Source organism: Diorhabda carinulata, chromosome 7 (genome assembly GCF_026250575.1).
Source record: "Diorhabda carinulata isolate Delta chromosome 7, icDioCari1.1, whole genome shotgun sequence".
Classification (NCBI taxonomy): domain Eukaryota; kingdom Metazoa; phylum Arthropoda; class Insecta; order Coleoptera; family Chrysomelidae; genus Diorhabda; species Diorhabda carinulata.
In genome coordinates, this window is record NC_079466.1 from 14,801,526 (window position 1) to 14,824,782 (window position 23,257).

The 23,257-nt window shown below is 32.3% G+C and overlaps 1 protein-coding gene and 1 long non-coding RNA gene across 3 annotated transcripts in view; one reads left to right on the top strand and one right to left on the bottom strand.

The window, feature by feature from the left end:
* Window positions 1-23,257, top strand: part of LOC130896384 (uncharacterized) — a 155,663-nt gene that overhangs the window by 31,384 nt on the left and 101,022 nt on the right. The window contains exons 3-4 of one of the 2 annotated variants that reach the window (XM_057804418.1): window positions 10,819-11,033; window positions 22,622-22,757. In XM_057804418.1, coding sequence (XP_057660401.1) covers window positions 10,819-11,033; window positions 22,622-22,757 — 351 coding nt within the window. The remainder of the gene's footprint in view (window positions 1-10,818; window positions 11,034-22,621; window positions 22,758-23,257) is intronic. The other variant, XM_057804419.1, reaches the window with a different exon arrangement.
* LOC130896385 (uncharacterized) overlaps window positions 1-23,257 on the bottom strand; it is a 67,556-nt gene that overhangs the window by 30,075 nt on the left and 14,224 nt on the right. The window lies entirely within an intron of this gene.

A 23,257-nucleotide genomic window follows, 5' to 3' on the forward strand; every position in this document is an offset into this window, starting at 1 on the left:
CCCATTTCCATTTCTTTTGGGCTATAATTTCAATAATGTCCTTAACGTTTGTTCTTCTTCTTATGTTCTCATTTGTAATTTTATCCCTTCTCGTAATTCCCAACATTGCCCTTTCCATTGCCCGTTGTGCAATATTATCGGATACTTTTTATAATTCACTGACTTCACCCAAATTGAGGCGCTAAATAATATTATAGATTGTCATACAAAGCTACAGCATATGAAGAAAAACAAACTACTTTTGTATCAAAATAACGCATCATTCAGCTATGGCTAAGACTCACGAATTGTGCCTCACCAATTTCAGCGGCCCCCAGTGATTTTCTCCTGTTTCTCAAATCAAAATTTCTACTTGCTCGAGAGGAATTTACATCAGACGAGGACGTTATGACATGTATGAATGCCTTGAAAGTTAGATACACAATTCCTTTGTCAAAATCAAACTTCTTATCCCTTTAAATACTACTAGACGACCTCTTTCCTCGAAGCCAAATAGAAAACTTCCCTATCCCATCCTCGGCTTCTAGCGAGGACCTATCAATCGATTCACCAAGCAAATGGCAGACTACAGAAAAAAATAGAGTGGCAGCTATACCCGCCTCCACGCTTACTTAACAATAAGATAACATTTGTTTCACTTTCCCAAAACTGTTTGTTTCGCAAACTTGTCTTCCTTTTTGTTTTTTGCTTTTTTCATTCCATTTCAAGTCCACACCATCCTATTAAGCATTACTCCAGAGCTACAGAGACAAATTTCACAGCTAAACTTAAAATATTTCCTATCCCATCCACAACAATTTAACGAACTTCCCTCTCTATTTTCATAGTTTGTAATTAATTGTTTGGAAATCAAAGTTTTATTCAAAATTGATTTCCGTCAGAGTTTTCTTTTGTCTTAGACAATTGTGAATAATTAATATATATCGATCGTCCCCACAAGAACACAGTTTTTCCACTTCAAAACTCTTATTTATTATTAAGGCCTGCCAGTTAGTGAATTTCCAGCGACGCATATTATTCCTCATTTGGATCGTATATGTAAACATGTCAATTATTGGATTGCTCCCAGTTGACGGCATATCCCTTTATTTAGGTTGTAAATATCAACAAACGATGATGATTAAGAATTAAACATAAAGGAATAGAAGATGTGGGGATGTGAGGTGATGCTTCAAGTGACAACTTTTTTTTTCTCATACAATAAACTGAGTAGTTGATATTTCGATTTCTGTTAGAATTACAAAAGGAATGTTGATTGGAAGTTTTTTAAATATTTGAGACCATAAGTATATGTCATTTGGAAGTGGGAAACACTCTAAATTAACATATTTTTTACTTTGAAAAGATAACAAAACCTTCTAAAAAATGAAACTTAATAAAATTATCCTCAAATGGGATTCTCCAAATTAATATGAATTTTTGAAAACCAAAGAAACAGAGGAAAGCCGATTATAAAAATGATGACGTAGATGTACTCGCTGCTGTTCACTATACATCCATACAAATCCCTCCAATGATATTATAAGTACAATATTCTTCATTTTTTTCTTGTCATTTCGTTCTTCCTCTTTTTCCTCTTGTTCTAGCCAAGTTATTCTGAGTCTTCCATCCTTTCTTATCGTATATTTTTAATTCCGTTACTTTTTTATTTGGTTTCGTAGTCGTTTTCTCTTTCCCTCTTATGTTTCCATACATTCTCACAATATTTTTTCGACGAATTCTGTTTTCTTCACATCACATGAAAGCCAATATTTATTATTGGTTATGCCTTTATTGTTTTTCAAAATATTTTCCATTAAGATCAATATATCTTTGAATGCGTTTGAACCCATTGTCGAAGCATTTTTTCCATTCCGATTGAGGTGCCTACAAAACTTGTGATTTGATTGCATCAACTGCTTCTTCGGGTGTAGAAAAACGTTGACTTCGTAATTCATTTCTGATCTGATCTGATCTAATAAGAAATCATTGGGTGCCGATTAATGACTATACGGTCAATGTCTCACCAATTCGACTTTTTGACTATTAAAAAAGGATGCCGCTGGAACTAATCTATGATAACTCGCATTGTCGAGGTGGAGAATAATTCGTCTTCTGCAATTGGTTTTCCTGTTGTTTTCGAACACTTCTGGCAAACAAAAGCTGGTGTACCATTCAGAAATGATCGTTCTACGTTTCTCTAATAAAACGGTAGCGTCATGTTCAGTTATTTCAGAAAAAATTTGAGGTGAATTACAAAGAGGAGACAGTGAAATGATAGCATATTGAAAAGAGTATAATTTACACTCGTTTGTGAGATAATAGAGATTTTTTGGTATTAAGCAACTGTCATAGTGTCGGTAGAAAGAAAAGCAAAAGATGGCAGTGAAATAGAAATTACTTGTCCCGATTTAATTATGTTTCATAATGAAATTATAGATGTCGTCGATCACGCCGATCAAATGATCCCTATAGAGGAAGCTCTAAATAGGGCTGGTTTCCGACAAGATATTAATGACAAGATTTATGATGCATATATAATATAAAATGAAACAAGACTGCTGTTCATAAACTTTATCATACCAGAGGCAGAAAATATGATGTCCATTGGTAAATCCCATAATGAAAAGAGGACGATCCTCAAATAGAACCAAATTGCTGGATAATACTGGGGATAATCTGTCTATTTCTAGAAATTCAAATATAAAATGATGTGTCAATGTGTTGGTTTCAATAAAGAGAAGAGGACAAAGATTCAAATGGGCGCAGTAGCGATCTGCAAGGATTCTTCTACTAAGTATCATTCTTGATTACCTTTTTTCTTATTGGTACAGCATATATTTTATATGCTCCAGTATATCACTATTATAAAATATTCTGGGACACATACGACCCACTCACATATAATGTTGGGACAATATGTCCCAATTACTATTTAACAATAATCAATAACTAACATGATCATTTATTTAAATATTTGTTTCACTTGTTATAAATATTTTTTGCTATGAATATTGCATTAATTAATATAATAAAAAAATCGTATTGGAAGGGTTGATGCATATTGTTGAAAACATATTATTATTAACGATGACAGGATCCATATTAATTTGAGTTACTGTTGATTTTGCCGCAATAATAAATTGCAATTAATTATTTACGTCACATTCTCTTGGCTGAGATAGTTTATGTCTCTAGGGGATATACCTATGTTCGCCCTAAATCCCTTTTTGTTTCTTAGACGTTCTATGGCGTGTAAATGTTAATAACACAATTAGGACAACGACATTCATTCGGCTTCATTAACCTCGGAAATAAGTGAAACCTTCTCATGCTCGCAGTCTTCGGGCTCCAACGAAATGATATTTGTCGGGCTTTAATGTAGCTACATTAAAATTAAGCATCTTGTAATAGCTGGCATTAAGAAGAAAATCGTTAGAAGAAAGATCCGTTGAAATAAACAGGAAGAGATGCTCGAAAAGAATGTTTATGTACTAGTTCCAAATCTCGCATCATTTAAATGCTAATTTCAAATTAGTGAATGTCACTGATTGCGATATCATCAAAACCAATCAATGAGTAGTTTAGTTGTATGAATTTTTAATAAAACTTCATTGTAACAAGTATACAGCAAATAAGTTCACCATCCCCACTTTTTTTGTGAACAAAACGATAATTAATTCATTGAAACTATACTTTGAAAACTTATAATTAGAGAAAAGTTTGAAGATAGGCAAATAAAAACAATAATATATATGAATTTTGTACACACAAATATGTGATTTAAACGCATCGATCGCTTCTTCAACTATACAAAAACGTTGTCGATGCCAAATAAGGACTGTGCGGCGGATGATCCATCAATTCGATGTTTTGATTGCTCAAAAACGTTTTTCTTTGAACTGATGTGTGAGAGGTCGAAAAACTTTTGCTGGATTTGACACGTTTTGAAAGACACATACAGTCGATAATTGTTGAATTCTGTAGTTCCACAAAGTAGTGAACGCAAAACCATTTTTGTTTTTTATTTGTTTTATAATATTCGATGTTCCATATTTATATAAAATTGAACAAGAGTTTCTGATTTCCTTCACGGACTTCTTCTATTTTTGTGGCAAAATATTCCCATGCTTCTTTTTGTCGTTGCGACTACCATGTCTTCAATATTTTTTCATCAAATTTCATAACTTTCGAATTCTTCGGTTTTTACGATTTATCAGATTTTGATACAAATATATTCAAAACATCCTTATAGCGACATATATAAGACAATCGCAAAACTTTCTATGTCGTCGCATTTAATTCACATTGTTTTTTGAAAAAATATTTTTATGTAGCCATCTAAAAGTACAATATTTATTGTAACTTTGGTAGAGATACTATAAACTGAAAAATAATCAGTTTTTCTCAAGGATTTCAAGAAATACAAAATGTATAGGGTGATTACAAAGTTCCTTATTTTTCCGAAACAAGGAAAGATCTGACAACAATGTAGATACCACCATAATACCGGCCGTGCTACAAGACTTTTGTGCACGAAAATTTATAGTAATCGTACGTTGTTTCCGAGATAATTGAGGCAATTTATACATAAAACTCACTCTGTATAAAAATCCTAAGAATTTTAAATAAACCCGACCGAAGAATTAATCTATTGAATTAGTATCATTAAATTTTTTGGCTGTAAGGCACTATGTGGGAATAAAGCTCACATAGTATTTTTTTCATGAAAATTTTACTAAAAAGAACGGTTAGAAACGATTTGGCTTGGTAGAAATTATAGTGGAAATATCGTTTTAATAATACTTTAGTCCAAATTTCGATACAAAATTTGCTAGCTACTAAAATTTATGTATTTAGTTGACATGATTATTATAATCGGAATTATATGTAAGCTTTTCATTTATTACTTGATTGAATAGATTTAATTTAGGAACACCTCCACCTGGTCTTAATTTGCCAGTTAATAGGAGAAGGTAAGATAATTATATTCTATACACACATGACTACCCTATTCCTTCTTGTTGTTTCGTGGTTAATGAATTTCAATTTCCAATAGCTCAACAGCAGGATTATCTCATCACTATTGTTGAAGTTATATACCAGATGTGGTAATTGAATTTGTCGATAAAAATTAAGCGAATAAAATTTTGATCAAAATTTTATCATCACATCAAGTCTCCATCCTAGTATTACTCCGCTTTGAACCACTCTACAAGTTTGTCTGTCCCTACTTTAACGAGACGGTCAACTTCTTCATTTTCCTCCACCTAAGAGTAATCCGGAATTCATTACATTTATTTTTCTTGTTAGTTACAAGAAATTCAAATATGAGATATTACTAGGCCAAGAATCTTTGATTTAAATTGATCATCTTCATCAACTTCGCTTAAATTATTCATTGAATATTTTCCCATGAAACTCATTACAGATTGTGGAATATGGCTACAAAAAAATCACGTGTACAAAGTACACTACATCATGCGTGGTGTGGAAATATTCACGATGGTAGTTTGAAATATTTTTAATCTACTAAAGAAACGAGAAATGTTTTCCAATAATAATTTTTCTTTTCCAATATAATGTCCATTCAAGACTATAATTGTTTCCACCCATGTTCTAACATTCATAACCTTTCTAAATAATAATAGTTGTCGTGTTTTTTCTCAAAATAGGCATTTACGTATGTTACGTAGTTATCTGAAGAAAACTTCAATGCATGGGAATAGAAAGGAATCGCTGAGAGCTAGATCTGGTGGATAGAATAGGTGGTTAATCAATTTCTCAATTTTCGCCATGGCTATCATCGAAATGTGAGAATAATTGACGAGTCAATATCCATTTGACGAGCTTATCTGATGATATGGCTGTTGTCCCAAACGCTTGTCGTCTATCAAACTAATACGGCTTTGTTTGAATTCAGTTTCTCAAATTCCTACATCTTTAAATGATCATCTTCCATTTTCTTAAGCTTATTGTCCCTCAAGAATAATCAATGAAATCTTCATGCTTCAATTTGCCCATTTCAAAATCAAAACACAAACAAAGAGAAAAATGAGAACAGCAGAGATGAAGATATTACGAACAATAAAGGGTACCACACTCCACGATAAAATACCCAACACAGATACGTTAAGAGAACTGGGAGTACAAGATGTCGTTAGATGGGTAAGAGCAAGACGCCGACAATGGAGAGACCATGTAGAACGAATGGCTCCAGAACGGATTGCCAAATGGGCCAAAACACAGAAACCAGACACAAGACGCCCAATCGGTAGGCCCCCAAAACGCTGGTACGATAGCTGGACATCGGCGTCACAAGAGGGCAGATGACAGACCTGACAGGACCTCGTCCTACTACAAGAAGAAGAAGAAATTCCTACAACTTTGAATGATCATCTTCCATTTTCTTAAGCTTATTGTCCCTCAAGAATATTCAATGACATCTTCATGCTTCAATTTTCCCATTTCAAAATTACTGAAATTTTAATAACGCATCCAGAAATATATTCCTGAACTTATACTGATAAGTCGTGACCTCTTCAGGTTGAGATTGGATATTTTTTCTCAGAAATTTCGAAATGGTGAGAGAGGTGAGAAAAAAATATTTTGTATACAATTCTTTGATGCACAATTTTGATTTGGGCTATATTTTTGATTATACCATGAAAAAAATCGAGATTCTCAATAATTTTAAATTTGATTTTCAATAACTTTCTTTAGAAGACATGGAATCAATAAGCGCCATAGAAACTTCATTCATACTAATGTACCCTGGATCTCTACGGATGTTCAGCTCTATAGAAATTTCTGTTATATGGAATCACGTGTTGATACCTGGATAACCTTTTGTATGGCTTCGTCGATTTTTATGTTTGAGTTTGGAAAAGTAAATCATATGTTATCAGAAGTACTTAATACTTTTAAAATCAATTTCGTTAATAGTTAAGTTCTTTCAAATACATACAAGTTATAACATCATGTATACCCAAATAAATATTTTTCTGAATAACTATGACTATAAAAAAATAAAACATTTGTTTGATATACAAAATTAGTTCATAAAAACTCTTAAAAGGGTAATTTCATTACTAAAAACTAGATCACCAGCAATGTCAGTTCTATATCCTGGTTATATTAATATTACATAATATAAAGTCTGTTTAGTTTTAAAACATTCTGAGATCTTCACAAAATCATTCCCCGGAGATTTAAATCTCATGTTTCGAAAATAAGATGGTTGCCCCGGACTATTAGCAATATGGCTTGTAATAAAATTCAGAGCTTCTCGAATTGTTCAAGTTAAATGAACTTGTCGGCAATATGTTCGAAAGTATCGTTCTGGTCCTTCCATTTCGTCGGCTAAATAGAACTGTGAATTTTAATGTGCTCAGGAGTTTTGTTATCTTATATAGTTCCAAGGAAACTTGTGATATAAAAATATGTAGGAGCTTAAAAAGAGAACAAACAATTTAAATGAAGTAGACATGTAAGTTGGAATAGTCCAGTACTCGTTTTATACTATAATAAACTGGAAATGAAACTAAACTACCTCATCTATGAAATTTAAACAAAGTTATTTAACGCATCGGTTCGGAACTCGATCTTATAACCATACGACTTAGGCATGGAAAATTGAAAATACTGAAAACCTGCTTATTAATACTTCCGATCGAAAAAGATTAAAAAAACTATTCAGTTGAATTTACGTCTTAAGAAAATTAGAAAAAAAAGGGGGAGTAATATGAGGATATGAGGACAAAAGAGGAAATCATGGAAAATGAAGTGAGACAAAGCAATAAGGAAAATCAAAATAGGAAAAGCTTAATGAGGTTACAAAATATATGAAGGATAAACAGGGATTGAATGACGATTGAAGATATTCATTTAACATAAGAACAGAAATAAAATGCACTAAGATAAGTGAGAAAATCAAATGCTTACACAAAGTTGCTTAGTTTTATTTGTAACATATTCGATAAACTTGGGCCAGAAAACATCGATGCTGTACGTAAACTGATAATGATCGTCATGTGACATAGCATGATGTTGTGGTATACCTAGTTCCACTCGCATACAAGGTGAAGTTTAGTAAAACAGCACTTGTAGTAGCGAAAACTAGCACGTTCATATGGTGTCAGACCGAAACAAAAATGAAAAAACAAGTCATATCAAAACAAAACAAACATTCAATACAGACAAAGACAACGCACTAAAAGTAAACACACACGATACGTCTGCTACTACTGAATACATTTAATATTACATAAACATTTGGTTGTCACTACAAAATTTGATTGATTCAGTGATAAACCACACCTTTATATTATATTTATGCCTTCAGAGAGTCGTCTTATCATCTAAAATTGTCACGTTTCTATGTCCGTCAAGCAAAACATCACCGAATGTAGACAGTACTTCATATATATCATCAGTTCAATCTGGAACCTCACCCTTAGAAAACTCCATTGCCTAATATAAGTCAAGAAAAGCATCAAATATACTAAAAAGTGCGATCTGGGCAAGTTGAAATGTAATTAAAAAAATGAAAGAAACTCTTAGTGCAAGACTTGACTCCAGTTTCGAATGAAACAGTTGTAGAAGTAGTGCTCAATATCCCCAATTAGAAGATATAAAAGAAGAAAAAATGATATGTTATAGTTATATTGATCTACAAGGCCCATTTGGAGTATTTCTCGCACATTTGGAGCTTGGTTCCCAAGCAAACCCTGAGGATACTCGACTAAATACAGTAGACATCAATTCGAAATATAAAAGATCCATAGTTGACCAGAAACTTGTATAACCTACAGCATAGAAAAAAGGTTCTCAACCACACTCTGTTTTACCGATACTTCTGCGGCAGATGCTCTTCTCAGGTGTCCAACATAATTCCATTTAAATGGGATTATCTTGGACGTCTTTAGGAGAAGTGCATGCCTAAGGAATCAGCTATCGAAGCACGTTCAAGATCGATATCCATAGGCAACTCCGTATAGCAGGCACCACTTGAAGTACTCTAGTGTAATAGGGTTCACCCTCTTGTGCTTCCTTTTTACCCGAAAAAAATATTACAAAAGCGGCAGTATTTGAATAAAAACCAAGTGCTTTTTATCAGGATAACGCATCATTTTGCTATGGACAAAACTGTGCTAAACTATCCTTCTACAGAACGTTGAAAAATAAGTTTAATTCAACTACGTGAACGTTTCCAAAAAAGTAACTGAGCTGATATCAACAGGCATCTATTATTGGATAACTGTCAGAATTTGGACTAAAGTGTGTGTTCATTTCATAATTTGACTAGAAAAAGTGAATTTATCCAAATGACCTCAACATATCTTAATTCTCTACAAGTAAATTGCATATACAATTGACATATTTTGAAGAAAATCAAATAAAATGATGATGAAACGGAGGAGCACCTCCTTTATATACAATGAAGTGCACTAGGTTTGATTACAGACAACTCTACATAAAATCATAATAGTTCATGTATTTTTCCATTTTTTCTAACTAATTTCATGTACATTTGAAAACAGTTATTTGTCTTAGTGACGCGCTTTTCCTCATCTTAACTTTGTTTATTGAATTATCTTTGACTTTATGATTTTCTAGAGGAAATAAGTGCTTCATTTACTGAATTGGAATAACTAGCAAGATCATTACTGAGTGAGGATACCAAAAATAAATTCCAAATCACTTTTATTTATTCTATAGCAGTTCTGTCATCAAAAACTCGAATTAGACAATTGATCCTCATTATCGGTGCACTATATTGATTTTTACATTTGATAGCTCTTGTAATATTGATAGTGAAGTCATAATATCTTTCAAAAGCAAATATACGATGATCAGTTTCTCCCATTTTATAAAAAATCTTCACAACGACTCTATCAACGCGTGCACTAAAAATATATATGGGTGATTCCGTTCTAACTGTGATATTCAATGTCCTGTATTGTTTTTTTGTACTAGTCATTAATTAATAATCAATTAATAAAAATTTTGTGTTAATTGAATAATTCTTAAGATATTTAAACATTATTTTTATACAATATAACTTGCCACTTAAAGAAAACTTATACTACATCACTTGAATGTCAGTACGGTGTCATGTCCATTCCTAGAATTTACCGATAAATTATTAATTTTTTTTGTCGTAACAAATGATTTAAACTAATTACCTTATAAATTCTAATGTTTATGATCAAACTGAGGAAAATTGATGCACTTGTTGTTTAATATCTTAAGTTACCATGTCAGTACCGTGTCATGTCCATTCCTAGAATTTACCGATAAATTATTAATTTTTTTTGTCGTAACAAATGATTTAAACTAATTACCTTATAAATTCTAATGTTTATGATCAAACTGAGGAAAATTGATGCACTTGTTGTTTAATATCTTAAGTTACCATGTCAGTACCGTGGATAAATGAGTCAGTACCGTGGAACTCAAAATCCGACATTTGTGTCTTGCTCGTGATACTTTGAAGTTGTAGTAAATTCCTCTTAGAGTTTTATTTTTACAGTAAAATAGATGAATAATATGCATAAAAAAGTTAGAAAAGTTAAATTTTAAAATCTTGAAATTTTGAATACAAAAAATCACAGTTAGAACGGAATCACCCATATCTCAACTTAATTGTGTATTAAGTACTGACATCTTTAGGTTGAAGTAGGAATTTTTCAAACAACACTACTACATCTTCTAACGCACATTTTGATAACCAAAAACCAAATAATTAAATAAAAGAACTGAATCACTAAATCAGGTTCTAAAAAATATCCAATTATCTTCATTAATTCAACATTGAGTAATAATTTTTTCTTTCAGCAGTGTCTAGTGGTGGGGGTTTAAAGTGGGTGCGTGTTACGGTACCCCAATATCGAACTCCAGGAGAAACTGCTACTCTACACTGCGACTTTGATTTGGGAAACGATACTCTGTATGCTGTAAAATGGTATAAGGAACACGAAGAATTTTATCGGTTTGTTCCTAAAGCCAGACCTCAAGCACATTCATATGAAGTCGATGGAGTTCACGTAGACGTAAGTTCAACATCTTTTTAAAAATCATTCATAAAGAAAATCTTCATAGTTATCCATTTATATTATTTAACAAAACTTTGAAATTCAATATTTATATTCTATTAAATATAAAAGATAGAAGAATATGTTTTTTCATTCTATTTTCTTTCGGAAGCATTTTGAAAAAAGGACCTACGAAATTCAGAATCTACTAATACGAGAGGCCACATTTCCCTCAAAGTTTCGGAAATTTTTGATTTTCAATCGGCTTTCATGTTGTTACTACTTAAATTAGCAAAGTGATATGAATACGAAACTTTCATCCAAAGATTTTAAATACAATATGAATACGTAGAATTGTCATTTGGAAAATATATTTCCATTTTTTTGTCTGTGACGCGTTTTAGTTGTACTAAATGCTATGAGCTATGGTTTCAATATGAGGGCCATGTGGAACAAAATTTGAGTTTGTGACCTCTGGAATTTGGTACCTCAGACGAGAGGTCTTGGTGCTATCATTTGGATAATGAAGCTTAGTTTAACGTTAATTAGACTTTCGAAGCATATTCTCGAATTTTTTCGCGCTTTTGCGGATAAACGGGAGGAGTAAGTTTGATGTATAGGATGGGCATTTTAGTTAGAGAATAGGATCCATAAAACGTTTTGGTAAATACTTTTTGAAGTATGCTGAGGCTTAACGTTTTAATGTAAAGAGAGGTAGTGGTTCAAAGTCAGATTGCATTCAGACGCTTGTGTTTTTCATCGATATCATCGTATATTTTACCAGAGAAATAAGTCGTCTTCACATAGGTGATGTGCGAGATCTTACTGAGAAACCGTCAGATCTCGGAAGATTAAAATTAAAATTTGGTAGGGGTTTGGAGAATTCACCACTAAGATAAGGAGATGTAAAGAGGTATTTCCCATTTCGAGGAATAGCGATCATCCACCATTAGGCTGTCCTCTTGTGCTGATCTGTGCAGCGAGTGTTGAGATTGGATGTTATAAGAAAGTCAACAACGACGATGAGAAGTGAACATATCACTTGCAATATCACAAGTACATCTACCACAAGAAGTACTACTTTTAAAATGACGTATGAAGCAATTTCAACTTCCAATACATGTAGTGGTACTACTACTTATCATAAAGTTCATAATCAAGCAAATAATTTGAAACAATTTTAAAACTGATTCCGAATCACTTCGAGAACCGGTCGCTAGCGCAATATCAAAATGGTTTTTCGTGGGTCATATGCAACTCCTGATTGATTCGGAATCGGTTGTAGAAGTTATCAGACTAAAAGTGTTATTTTGCCTTATTGGTATTCCCCCTATTTTGTAGTCAGTTAGATAAACGTCATTAACGTTGAAATATGAATCAGTTCGTAATCAAATATGAGTATCACATCGATTCTGAATCGGTTATCAACTGGTTCGGGTTCGAATTGTATTTTTGACCCGCAAACAAAGCTAATATTCTGTGATTTTCAATTATGCATGTTTATGACGAAACGGCAAACACAAAATACACCACACTTCACGTTAGCTTCGACTTGTATTGATTTGTATACTCGTCAAGTGAATTATTCATGGCCTATTTGATAAGTACGAATAAACGAACAATGAAAGGGTTTTAGGGTAATGTATGTCGGTTAATGGAAAAGTTAAAAAGCTACAGTTGAAGAGCTTCGTCGTTCTGGTGTGAACTTACATAGAGGCTAATTTATCACGACCGCTTTGGTGTTTTTATTTTTTTAAATCCATAGAAGAGAAGCAGCTCTTAATGTGAGTTTTTGTTAGATTTGTGTTTATACAGATAGAATACCTAACTTCGAATGAATTACATAGTGATATACTATATTTTCATAGAAAATTCACTTTCAAAATGATGTATAGGCTGGCGAAAAAGTAATTTCGGTTTTTTAGTATGAAATGAAACACTTTTTTTCTCAAAGAATAGTTTTTAATCAATTATATATTTTCCATTTTGCTCAATGACCTTTTGCCATCTTTCTTTCAGCTTCATGATTCCGCGCTCATAAAATTTTTAGTCCTTATCAGCTAAAAACTGAACCTGGTGCGTTTGTCATTTGGGAAAGTTTGATCATTCAAAGGATTCTGCGAAATGCGGAATAAATGGTAATCAGATAGTGCCAAATCAGGATGTTTTATGGGTCGTGGCATCACTTCCCAACCAAGCTCCAATAGTTACTGCTAAAGATATGTGAGGCCTTGCGTTATCAAACCTTTCCGATTTGACAATTCTGGCCATTTTTCTGCGATTACTTCATCCAGTTCCATTAATTGTTGATAGTAAACATCAGAATTAATGGTTTGGTTCTTTGGAAGGAGATCAATAAACACAACACCTTTGAAATCCCACCAAAACGACAGCATGAGCTTTTTTTGTTATTTTTCAGCTTTCGATGTGGTTTGTGTTGGTCCATGGTGTTTGCTCCATCATCCTATGTTACTGTAGATGAACCGTTTTCCATTATTAGTTCCATTGTTTAAGGTGCTCTAATGTTGTTAAAAGTAAAACTGTCATTTAAATACCTATTCATACAGAGCTGAACAACTAGGTCATGTGGCTTCGCATTTAAAAATACATGATACAAGTAGACTTTCATTCACGACATTTTTCATTCTTCGACCGTTTCATTGAACAACTTTCTTTATAAAACAAAAATTCATTAACTCCTGACTGAGTTGTCATAATTTGGGAAGTTATAGTCACGTTTATCTCATAACCTTCATAATATCCTAACAGAATGCTTAATCCTCCTCTATATACCTGGAAAAACCAATATACTTGAAGAAAGAGGGACGTAAGTATATTGATTTTTCCTGTAACGCGATAGTGCACTGTTCACGACATCCCTTATGTCATTTTCATATTTCTTACTTACACAAACCCAGATGAGACGATTTGGAGTGAAGAGTAAAACTAAATGTCCTTTGGGAAGCGAGCTGCTCTCGAATGCCTAGTTGCCTCAAACTAAGCTATGCAGCTCTTAGAGACTAGACACGCGCTACTTTGTAGAATTTTACGTTTTTGTTTCTAAATCTTTCTGATTTTAAGTCTTTTCTGTTTCAAAATTAGTTTTTTTAATAATTTTTGAAAGATTTAACTAATTTTGAAACAGATGACACCTAAAATCAAGAAGATTTAGAAACATAAACATATTAAAAGGTGTTAGAATAAAAAAATTGAAGAAATTTCACGTTTTCTATATATATTTCGTTGGTTTATATATATATTTATTAATGCATCTAAACGTTCTTGATTTTAGGTCCCTTCTGTTTTAAAATTAGTTTTTTTTTGATAGTATTTAAAAGAAAGATAAATTTTGACGTTTCGACTTTTCTTTAAGTCAAAATATGATATTGACACTGACAATTTGCTTATTCATATTGATCTATAAATCATCTTCATCATGAATATCAAAATAAGGATAAAATCAACTTAGAACTTTGTTCCAATAAGAGAAACTAATTTTTCCTTGGTTTACACAACCTCAAATATTTCAAATTTATTAGAATTTACAAAATAGAGCTATAAATTCCACTTAAATTATTTAGATCTTTTTTATCATTCATAGCTTTTTCGTTTTTATGAATGTGAACTATTTCTAAAAATTCTCTTTTTCGTGTATTAGATTCCGTTTCAAGAATTTTTGAATCATTATAATTGAATTTATGTTTTTTTTTTTGATATTTCATGGTTCGTTCATGCAGTTCTATTTTTTTTATCGTGTTGATGACCTCTTAGTCTATTTTCTAGATACTGAGATGTTTGTCCTATATAGACAGCGTCACAATTTATATATATATATATATATATATATATATATATATATATATATATATATATATTTCTTCAATTTCTTATTTTTTAGACCTTTTGATATATCAATGCATCTAGATGTTCTTGAATTTAGGTCTCTTCTGTTTTAAAATTAGTTTTTTTTGATAGTTTTTAAAAGAAAGATAAATTTTGATAAAGACTTAGAGAAAAGTCGAAACGTCAACGTAAGTTTTAAGTTATTTAACTAATTTTTTTCCGAACCACACAAAAAACACTCTCCACTCATTTTTAAGATAACAATTGATATAATTTAGCACGTGTTGTCACTAATACACCTCGGACGCTCTAGTTCCTTTATCGCACCTTTCAAATAGCTAAAATTCTGATACTTCATAGCTCGTGTTCGATTAGTTAATAAATCAATTTAGTTATCCATATTAACTAATCTGTTTTTATCTACTTACTCATTTCGAAGTTGGAATTCGGAATTGTCTGTAGATTACTTACGTACCTGGCAGGGTGTTGTACCTGGTAGAGAAGTTTCCACGCTGCGATCTATTGAGATTCAGCCCTTAGCTTGGGGATTCGTCTTGTCGATTACACAGAAATGGCAAACTTATCTGGCATATTTTGTGATGTTGCAAATTAAGATGAAACTCATACGGTTGTGACAAGAGTGAAGGTGATGGGCGAAAATTGATTGGAATAAATCAAATTACAAATAGCTATAAACACGATAGACTAGAATATTTGATAAAAATCATGTCTCGTGAGTTATTAGATTGGTGAAGGTCGCACTGTCACCTCTACTTCCAGTAAACCCCCGACATTAACCGTCCAATCGTAAATACAGGAAACTCGCAAGTCGTACACACAGTTTTTACTAATTTATGATAGATGGCCATATAAATATATGTATTAAAATATGAGAACGTTATCAGGTTTTGTCATTTACTAGCTATCATGATTACTACTTATTCTTAGTACAGTAGAATTTTCTATAATTTCGAGATCATACTAGATTATATTGATAATATGATATTTTATTTGTTATATTTTTTCATATTAGCCCATTAAAAAGTAAAGATGGTATCAAAGCCGCAGCTCACAATAAACTGTGGAAATACCTACTTTTATAAAATTGAATTTTAATATCACGATGGCAGGTTTTCAAATAACTTCTGAAAAGAAAATAATGAAATGTTTAGGCAAAAGGGATAAAGAAGTATAAGAAAGAGCGCTCTCAATTCAAAAAACTCATATTATTTTTTTCCTATAAGATTAGTTGGTGGAACAGGTAAATACACAAAGCGGAATTAAAAAGGAAAAGAGCTTTTCCTCGTTAAGTTCAATATCCTCGTTTTTCCCATTTAACTACGAGTTCTGAGTTCAAATTTTATAACTAGAAATATTTAAAAATATTATAATAACCACAATTATACAGACTGATTTATAATTTCCCCATTCAAATTTGCTTTTTGTTGATCTTAATAAATCATTTGCTTAATGACGATTCAGGAACGTAATAAGGATTCTAGAGAACATTGATGTAGATGTTATAATTTAAAATGTGTGATGAAGGAAAAAAATAAAGGAGTTAATTCTAGCAAAGAAAAGGAAACGTTAGTGGAAGTGAAAAGTGTGTTCCGGAAAACGAATAATGAATCAACGTATGATGAGACAACGTATGATGAAACAACGTCTGATGAAACAACGTATGATGAAACAACCTATAGCGAAACAACATATGATGAAACAACGTATGACGAAACAACGTATGACGAAACAACGTATGACGAAACAACGTATGATGAAACAACGTATGATGAAACAACGTATGATGAAACAACGTATGATGAAACAACATATGATGAAACAACATATGATGAAACAACGTATGATGAAACAACGTATGATGAAACAACGTATGATGAAACAACGTCTGATGAAACAACGTATGATGAAACAACCTATAGCGAAACAACATATGATGAAACAACGTATGACGAAACAACGTATGACGAAACAACGTATGATGAAACAACGTATGATGAAACAACGTATGATGAAACAACGTATGATGAAACAACGTATGACGAAACAACGTATGATGAAACAACGTATGATGAAACAACGTATGATGAAACAACGTATGATGAAACAACGTATGATGAAACAACGTATGATGAAACAACATATGATGAAACAACATATGATGAAACAACGTATGATGAAACAACGTATGATGAAACAACTTATGATGAAACAACGTATGATGAAACAACGTATGATGAAACAACATATGATGAAACAACATATGATGAAACAACGTATGATGAAACAACATGATGAAACAACATATGATGAAACAACGTATGATGAAACAACGTATGATGAAACAACGTATGATGATTTATGCTTAGTATGTAAGTCTCATTTCTTATTGATGACATTATCGTGATTTTGTTTAAGGCTACGGCGTATTTGTGCGAGTAATTGAAGATGGTATTGAGTGAGGAGGATATAATTCTAGAATGAAATTTATTAGGCCCTCAAAGTCTGCAGAAGACATGCGAGAAACGTGTGAGAGACTTCGAAAATGATCAGTACCACAATCCAGAGATAATATATTGATTAAATGGTTTCCACTATATTCATTTCCATCTTTATCCAACAACATCTTTTTTTCTTAGTCTTTTTTATGGTAATGAGGTGATTCAGAAATATGAATACGACACATTTTTTTTCTTTTATCCTAATTTAGCTTGTAGGTAGTACTGAAAAGACAAAAAGAAGTACAACACACGCAAAAAAGACCAAGCTTGGAAATCTCATACGACGCAAATAGTTACTTTCCTTGGGCGTGACATGACGTTCAAACTTGAAATAAATCATGTGCGTAGTAAATAATTCTGATGAATGCTTCGAGACAGAAAATTTAAGAATTTAAGTGAGATGTGAACCCGGCTTCAGTCCAAACAAGAGTTACAAACAAACAAACAAACCTGAAATGAAGCTTATATAAGCGTGCTAAAAACCAAAACTAGAAAGGTGGTGGCACGAGGAAAGGAAAAATTGTAATGTGGCAGGTGGTGGGTCGTTGAGGCAACACTGGATATAACAACAGTAGTCCTAATAGACCTTTGTCAACGACAATTTCACTGTAGGTGATTGAATTTGACGTTAAATTATGAAACTAAATGTGAGGAGACCGTAAATTATTCCCTTATGCAAGGTTGGACGATTCATTGGTCGACAATTTGATAAAAAAGACGTGAATTACTAAAATTGATATCTTTCTATCAACTTTTGAGCCGCTAGCTCGTAGGATTACACAGACACTGCCAGTAAAATATACATTTCAGTAACACTTCACCAAAAAGGAAAGAAAAAACAAGTTTGTTTCAGTTCATTCAAAATTTAATCATATTGAAATTTGGAATGAGTGATTACAACTGAAATCTTCATATCATTGTTATAGTTAACTATAAAAATATGTGAATATCGCTGTTTATTTGCATTTGTATATCATTATTCGTTGTTATAGTCTTATATGGTATTCACCTTAATGAATCACAAACATTTTGCATGAATTATGACCCATAACGCCCCTTGAATAATATATAATTAACATTCAATCTTTAAAATCTCTACTGAGACTCATTTCACACAACCTTCAGTAGATTGGATGAGAATAGACTCGCATGTTATGAGATTGCTTGAGGATGTACTTGAAACTAAACTGTGTCCCATTTTCAAAGCAGAGCTCAATTTTTTTATAAATTACCATCATTTACTCAATTGCGTTACGTAAAACAAATCATCTCGATATAATCTAATATATTACAGCTATTAAATAAATTTTGTCCATATTTTTATTGCTAAAGGAAAAATGATGAGCAATTTCCACTAAGAAACATTCATTCACAATACTGTGTAACAAACAAGAAATAAAATTAGACAGTACTACAATAATAGTATAACAAATGTTGAACATGGAAGATTTCGAACGAGCTTGCAGAATTGAACTACAAGCCGTAGACCAACGAAAGTAAAATCGAATTTGGTAAAGTTACTACAGTTTTGAAAATAAATTATTGCTTGCAGATGGTTTTTGAATATTTTATTTTCCTCATACAAAATTTTGCATTTCGTGCATATCAGACTGACAATTCTTTTCTGGTGATTCAAGTGTAGTTGCACAAAATGGCGGCGGTTGGCTTGGGGAAGATACATGAGTGGATCTTCAACCTTCAACAGTTACGCTAAATTGCCATCATGACGTTTCAGAGCCAGACGATCATCAGTTTTTTAGCGAAAATTTCATATTTGAATTAATCTACCAAATTTATTAATGCCCACAAACTGCTTTGTGCATTTCCCTTTTTTGTAGTTGATATAAAATCTTTCATCTTTGACAATTATTCCTGTATGTCTAAGATTGATATATGTCGAAGTTTGTTAGTTTCACTACTAGAAAAACAATACGATTAATGCTGAATTCACGTGAAGTTCACCTTTCCGCATTAATACACAAATTCCAAGAAAAAAGTGCTATCTAGAAATGTGAATATTAGTTTTTACATCATTCAATATATAAATTACTAGATTTTAATTAACCGAGTAATCTATAGTTGCCTCAAATTCGTTCTGTCACTTGCCAAAGTCAATTTAAAAATTTATTTGGAAAACCACTACGACTGCCGAAAAAATAATAATTATCCACTGTGTATATGTGTGTAAATGTAGACATCGGTAATTATTCGATTGATCGTTCGTTTTCGTGTTAAAATTGTTGGCAATTCAAAATTTTTAATAAGGGGAAACTGTATGGCATAAATCATATTTTATAGTGGTCGTCGGAATGAAAATTTCGAATTCAAGCAACATGAAGATTGTGTAAACGTAACTTTTCTTCATTTGTGTATCATTTGGAACATAAAAACTAGAACGATTTTGTCTAGGATTATTCGGAATCATTCAATTGTTCACTTAATTTCTTCGCACCCTTTATATACAATTCAGAATCCATTTTCCGGAATTGCTTATTCCATTTTCCGGTATTGCTGATTCATCTTCATTTTTCTTGATTGATTTAAATTGTTAAGTAAGCATATGTCTAGAATTCTCATTATACATTAATTTAACATTGAATGAAGTAGAGATTTCGTCCAATTTACAAAGAAATTTGTTTTCTAATATTAATATTCACATCGAAGTTATTTAATCCTTGTATGAATGTTTCCATCGGAATTCATCTTTTCTACTTCTAATTGTTTTCCATAGATGATTTCGATCCCAATCCGAACGGTGGAACAAGAAGAAATAGTTGGAGAACCAGAGGCACACAGTAAAGTAAATAAATATATATATTGAGCTCTTTTGACCCATATTTTTGCAGCTTCGACTATTGTTCTCCATTTTTTTCTGTCCTGCATCTGTTTTTTCCAGTCACGTACTCCCAGATGTTCCATATCTTGCACAATCTGATCTTCCCATTTATTTTTTGGTCTGCCAGGCAATCTCTTCTCGCTCGGTCTCCATTCTGTGATTTTCCTTGTGCCCTGCCTTTTTTCCAATCTTTTAATATGCCCGTACCATTGTATTCTTTTTGCTGTAATTGTATTTATTATATCCTCATTTTCTAGTATGTTCTTAATTTCATAGTTCATTAGTCTTCTATGGTCATTATTTCCAACTTTTACTAGGCCATGAATTTTCCTAATTATTCTCCTCTCATACATCCTTAGTAGTTCTTTGTCTATATTTGTTAGCATGATTGTTTCAGCGGCGTATGTAACTACTGGTCTTATCGCAGTCTTGTAGACTCTCAATTTGGTTGCACTGCTTATTCTTTTGCTCTGCATTATAGTTTTGTACTTATTATATGCCCTATATCCCACATGAATTCTTTGTTTTGTCTCGTTTTCTGTGTCATTTTTGTTGCTTATCATTGTTCCTATGTACTTGAAGGTGTAAGTCTTTCTACTACTGCTTGCTTATTTGTACTCACTTGAAAAGGATCATTGGGTTGCTTTCCAACGTGAACTTCCAAGTGGTTAGTGTAAAACTGCTTGGCATCAGAAATAGCAAAAATTTGTATGCCATATTCATTTGGCTTACTAGAAATATATTGCCTAAAACTACATTTTCCTCGAAAAGCCTCAAGTCTTTCATCTATGGTGACGTAAGCAGAATGAGAATAACATTGTTTGATATTGTTGTTGAATCTATCTAGAATCGTTCGTATTGGAGCCAGTTTATCTATTTCGAATCTTTCTTGTCTGTTATGAATATTATCAAATCGAAGACAGCGCAAGAGAAACAAAAATCTTGCCCTTTTCATTACAAGCCTGAAAGTTTCAACACCAATGCCATCTGCTCTCCTAAATTCATGCGATTTGCTTTTCTTTCACCAGCAACATAAAGAAGGCCAATTAGAGCTTTAATTTCAGCAAGGTTTGTAGGTTTCACATCTCTTTCTTCTGCTATATTTGTTTTAAACATTCTCAATTTTTATATTTGTACATTCCACAACTAAATCTAACATTTCGTCATAGAACATGCACTTCCAAATACCCAAAGGTGTTATTTTAGACTTTACGAATTGTTTGACGATTGGCAATCGTCCATATTTATTCGTGCTACGTGTTCTTACATTTTTCGGTGGACAGTGTTTTTTCCACTTTGTGTTATTTTATCTCTAACTATAAAGTACGGGTTTCTTCTGAAACTATCATCATTTCCCTTTGTTTTTTCATCTTCAAACTCTTGTTCGGTATCACTAGATTCAGATGTTTCTTCTATATGATCAATTTCATTTTGTTCATCCTCATCATCTTCGTTGTCACACGTCCCTTCTTCAGTCGAAACTTCCTCAAATAATCTCAATAATCTTTCTGGTCCCTTCTCGTAGTCCGTATCTATTAATATAATATATATAAATAAGGAAGAAAAATTTGAACAATTTCATCACTTATCAATTAAAATTTACCAGATCTTATAGGAAAGTACAAAAATGTGTACGCAACAGTCGCGCCCGCTGTACTAGATCATGTTCCCTGATAACGAAGTTACAATGTTGTATCTTACTCAGCAAACGGACTTCGCCGGTGGTTGATTCTCTATTGAAGAGGTATATGGAGCGACAGTACCAAATTTCCAAGTTACTGGAATTTCCTTACAGGGCCGGTCTTACACACCGTGAGCGAGTGATGGAAGGTTATAAAGATACATTCGTAACATTGATAAGCCGGTTACTGAAAGTCCAAGAAAGTAACCTGGAAAACAAGATTGGACAACCAATGAGAGGAAGCGCAAAGTGTCTTGAGAAAAGGCAGAAGTGAAGACAATAGAGAAAAAACTAAAATGAATAGGAAAGTATATCTCGGTTTTATTGACTAAGATAAAAATAAATTTTCGTACAAGAATGTGGTCAATGGTAGGTGAAAATAGGCGCTTAATTGATTTTTTTTTGGAAAAAATTGAATTTTCTGGAATTTGAATTGAAGTTGTATATTATCAATTAATAAAACCGACGCGATGACTGATATGATATAGCTGAATATTCATTATTAAAGCCCAGTTGTCGTGAAGGGTGAATGAACGGTGTATCAGTGCTTTGAAATACACATTAAATACATTAAATAAATATGAAATAAAACAGTCTGTTCTATATTCAATATTCGATTTTATCACTTGTGATTTATAGATTACAATACACGATATGTTCCCATTTCCATTCAATCTCATAACTTCTTTTTTGAATATAATGTATATACTGCAATTTTTTTTAACAGATGTCGAAATCCGATCGAAAAAAAGTATTTCTGCATCCAGTCAGCTGGAAAACTAGTGGACTTTATAGATGTGAAGTATCTGCAGAAGCTCCATCGTTTTCGTCTGCACAAAGTGAAGCAAGAATGGAAATAATTTGTAAGTTTGAATTTCTAATAGATTTTAGTCATTATTCAAGACATAGTTTATGAAATAATACTCACTAGGGATAACAAACAATTAATAAACTTAATAAAAGTTAAAAATCGAGCCTGAAAACTTTTGAGAAATATAGAATGGGCCATTAATTTTTGCATTTATGTAAACAGTCCAGCATAAAAGCCACGTAGGGTGGGGTTGAATTACGAAACAAAATAACAAATTTTTAGAGTAGAAACAACCTAAATTGAAACACGAAAAACCTTTAAATATTTCACTAGTGACGGTTATAGTCTTAATAACTGTTAACTCTGCAGAATATGTGAAAATGCTACAAGATGTATCCCATTCATCTTTTTAACAACCTGTCATATATTTATCGATATTTTTCTAGTGATTTAATACATGTTCCCGAAAATATTTAGACAGCGCAAAGGTCTCCTTACATCCTGGACCTATTTCCAGCTGGATTCTTTTCATTAAGTCTTCTTAAAAGCTGA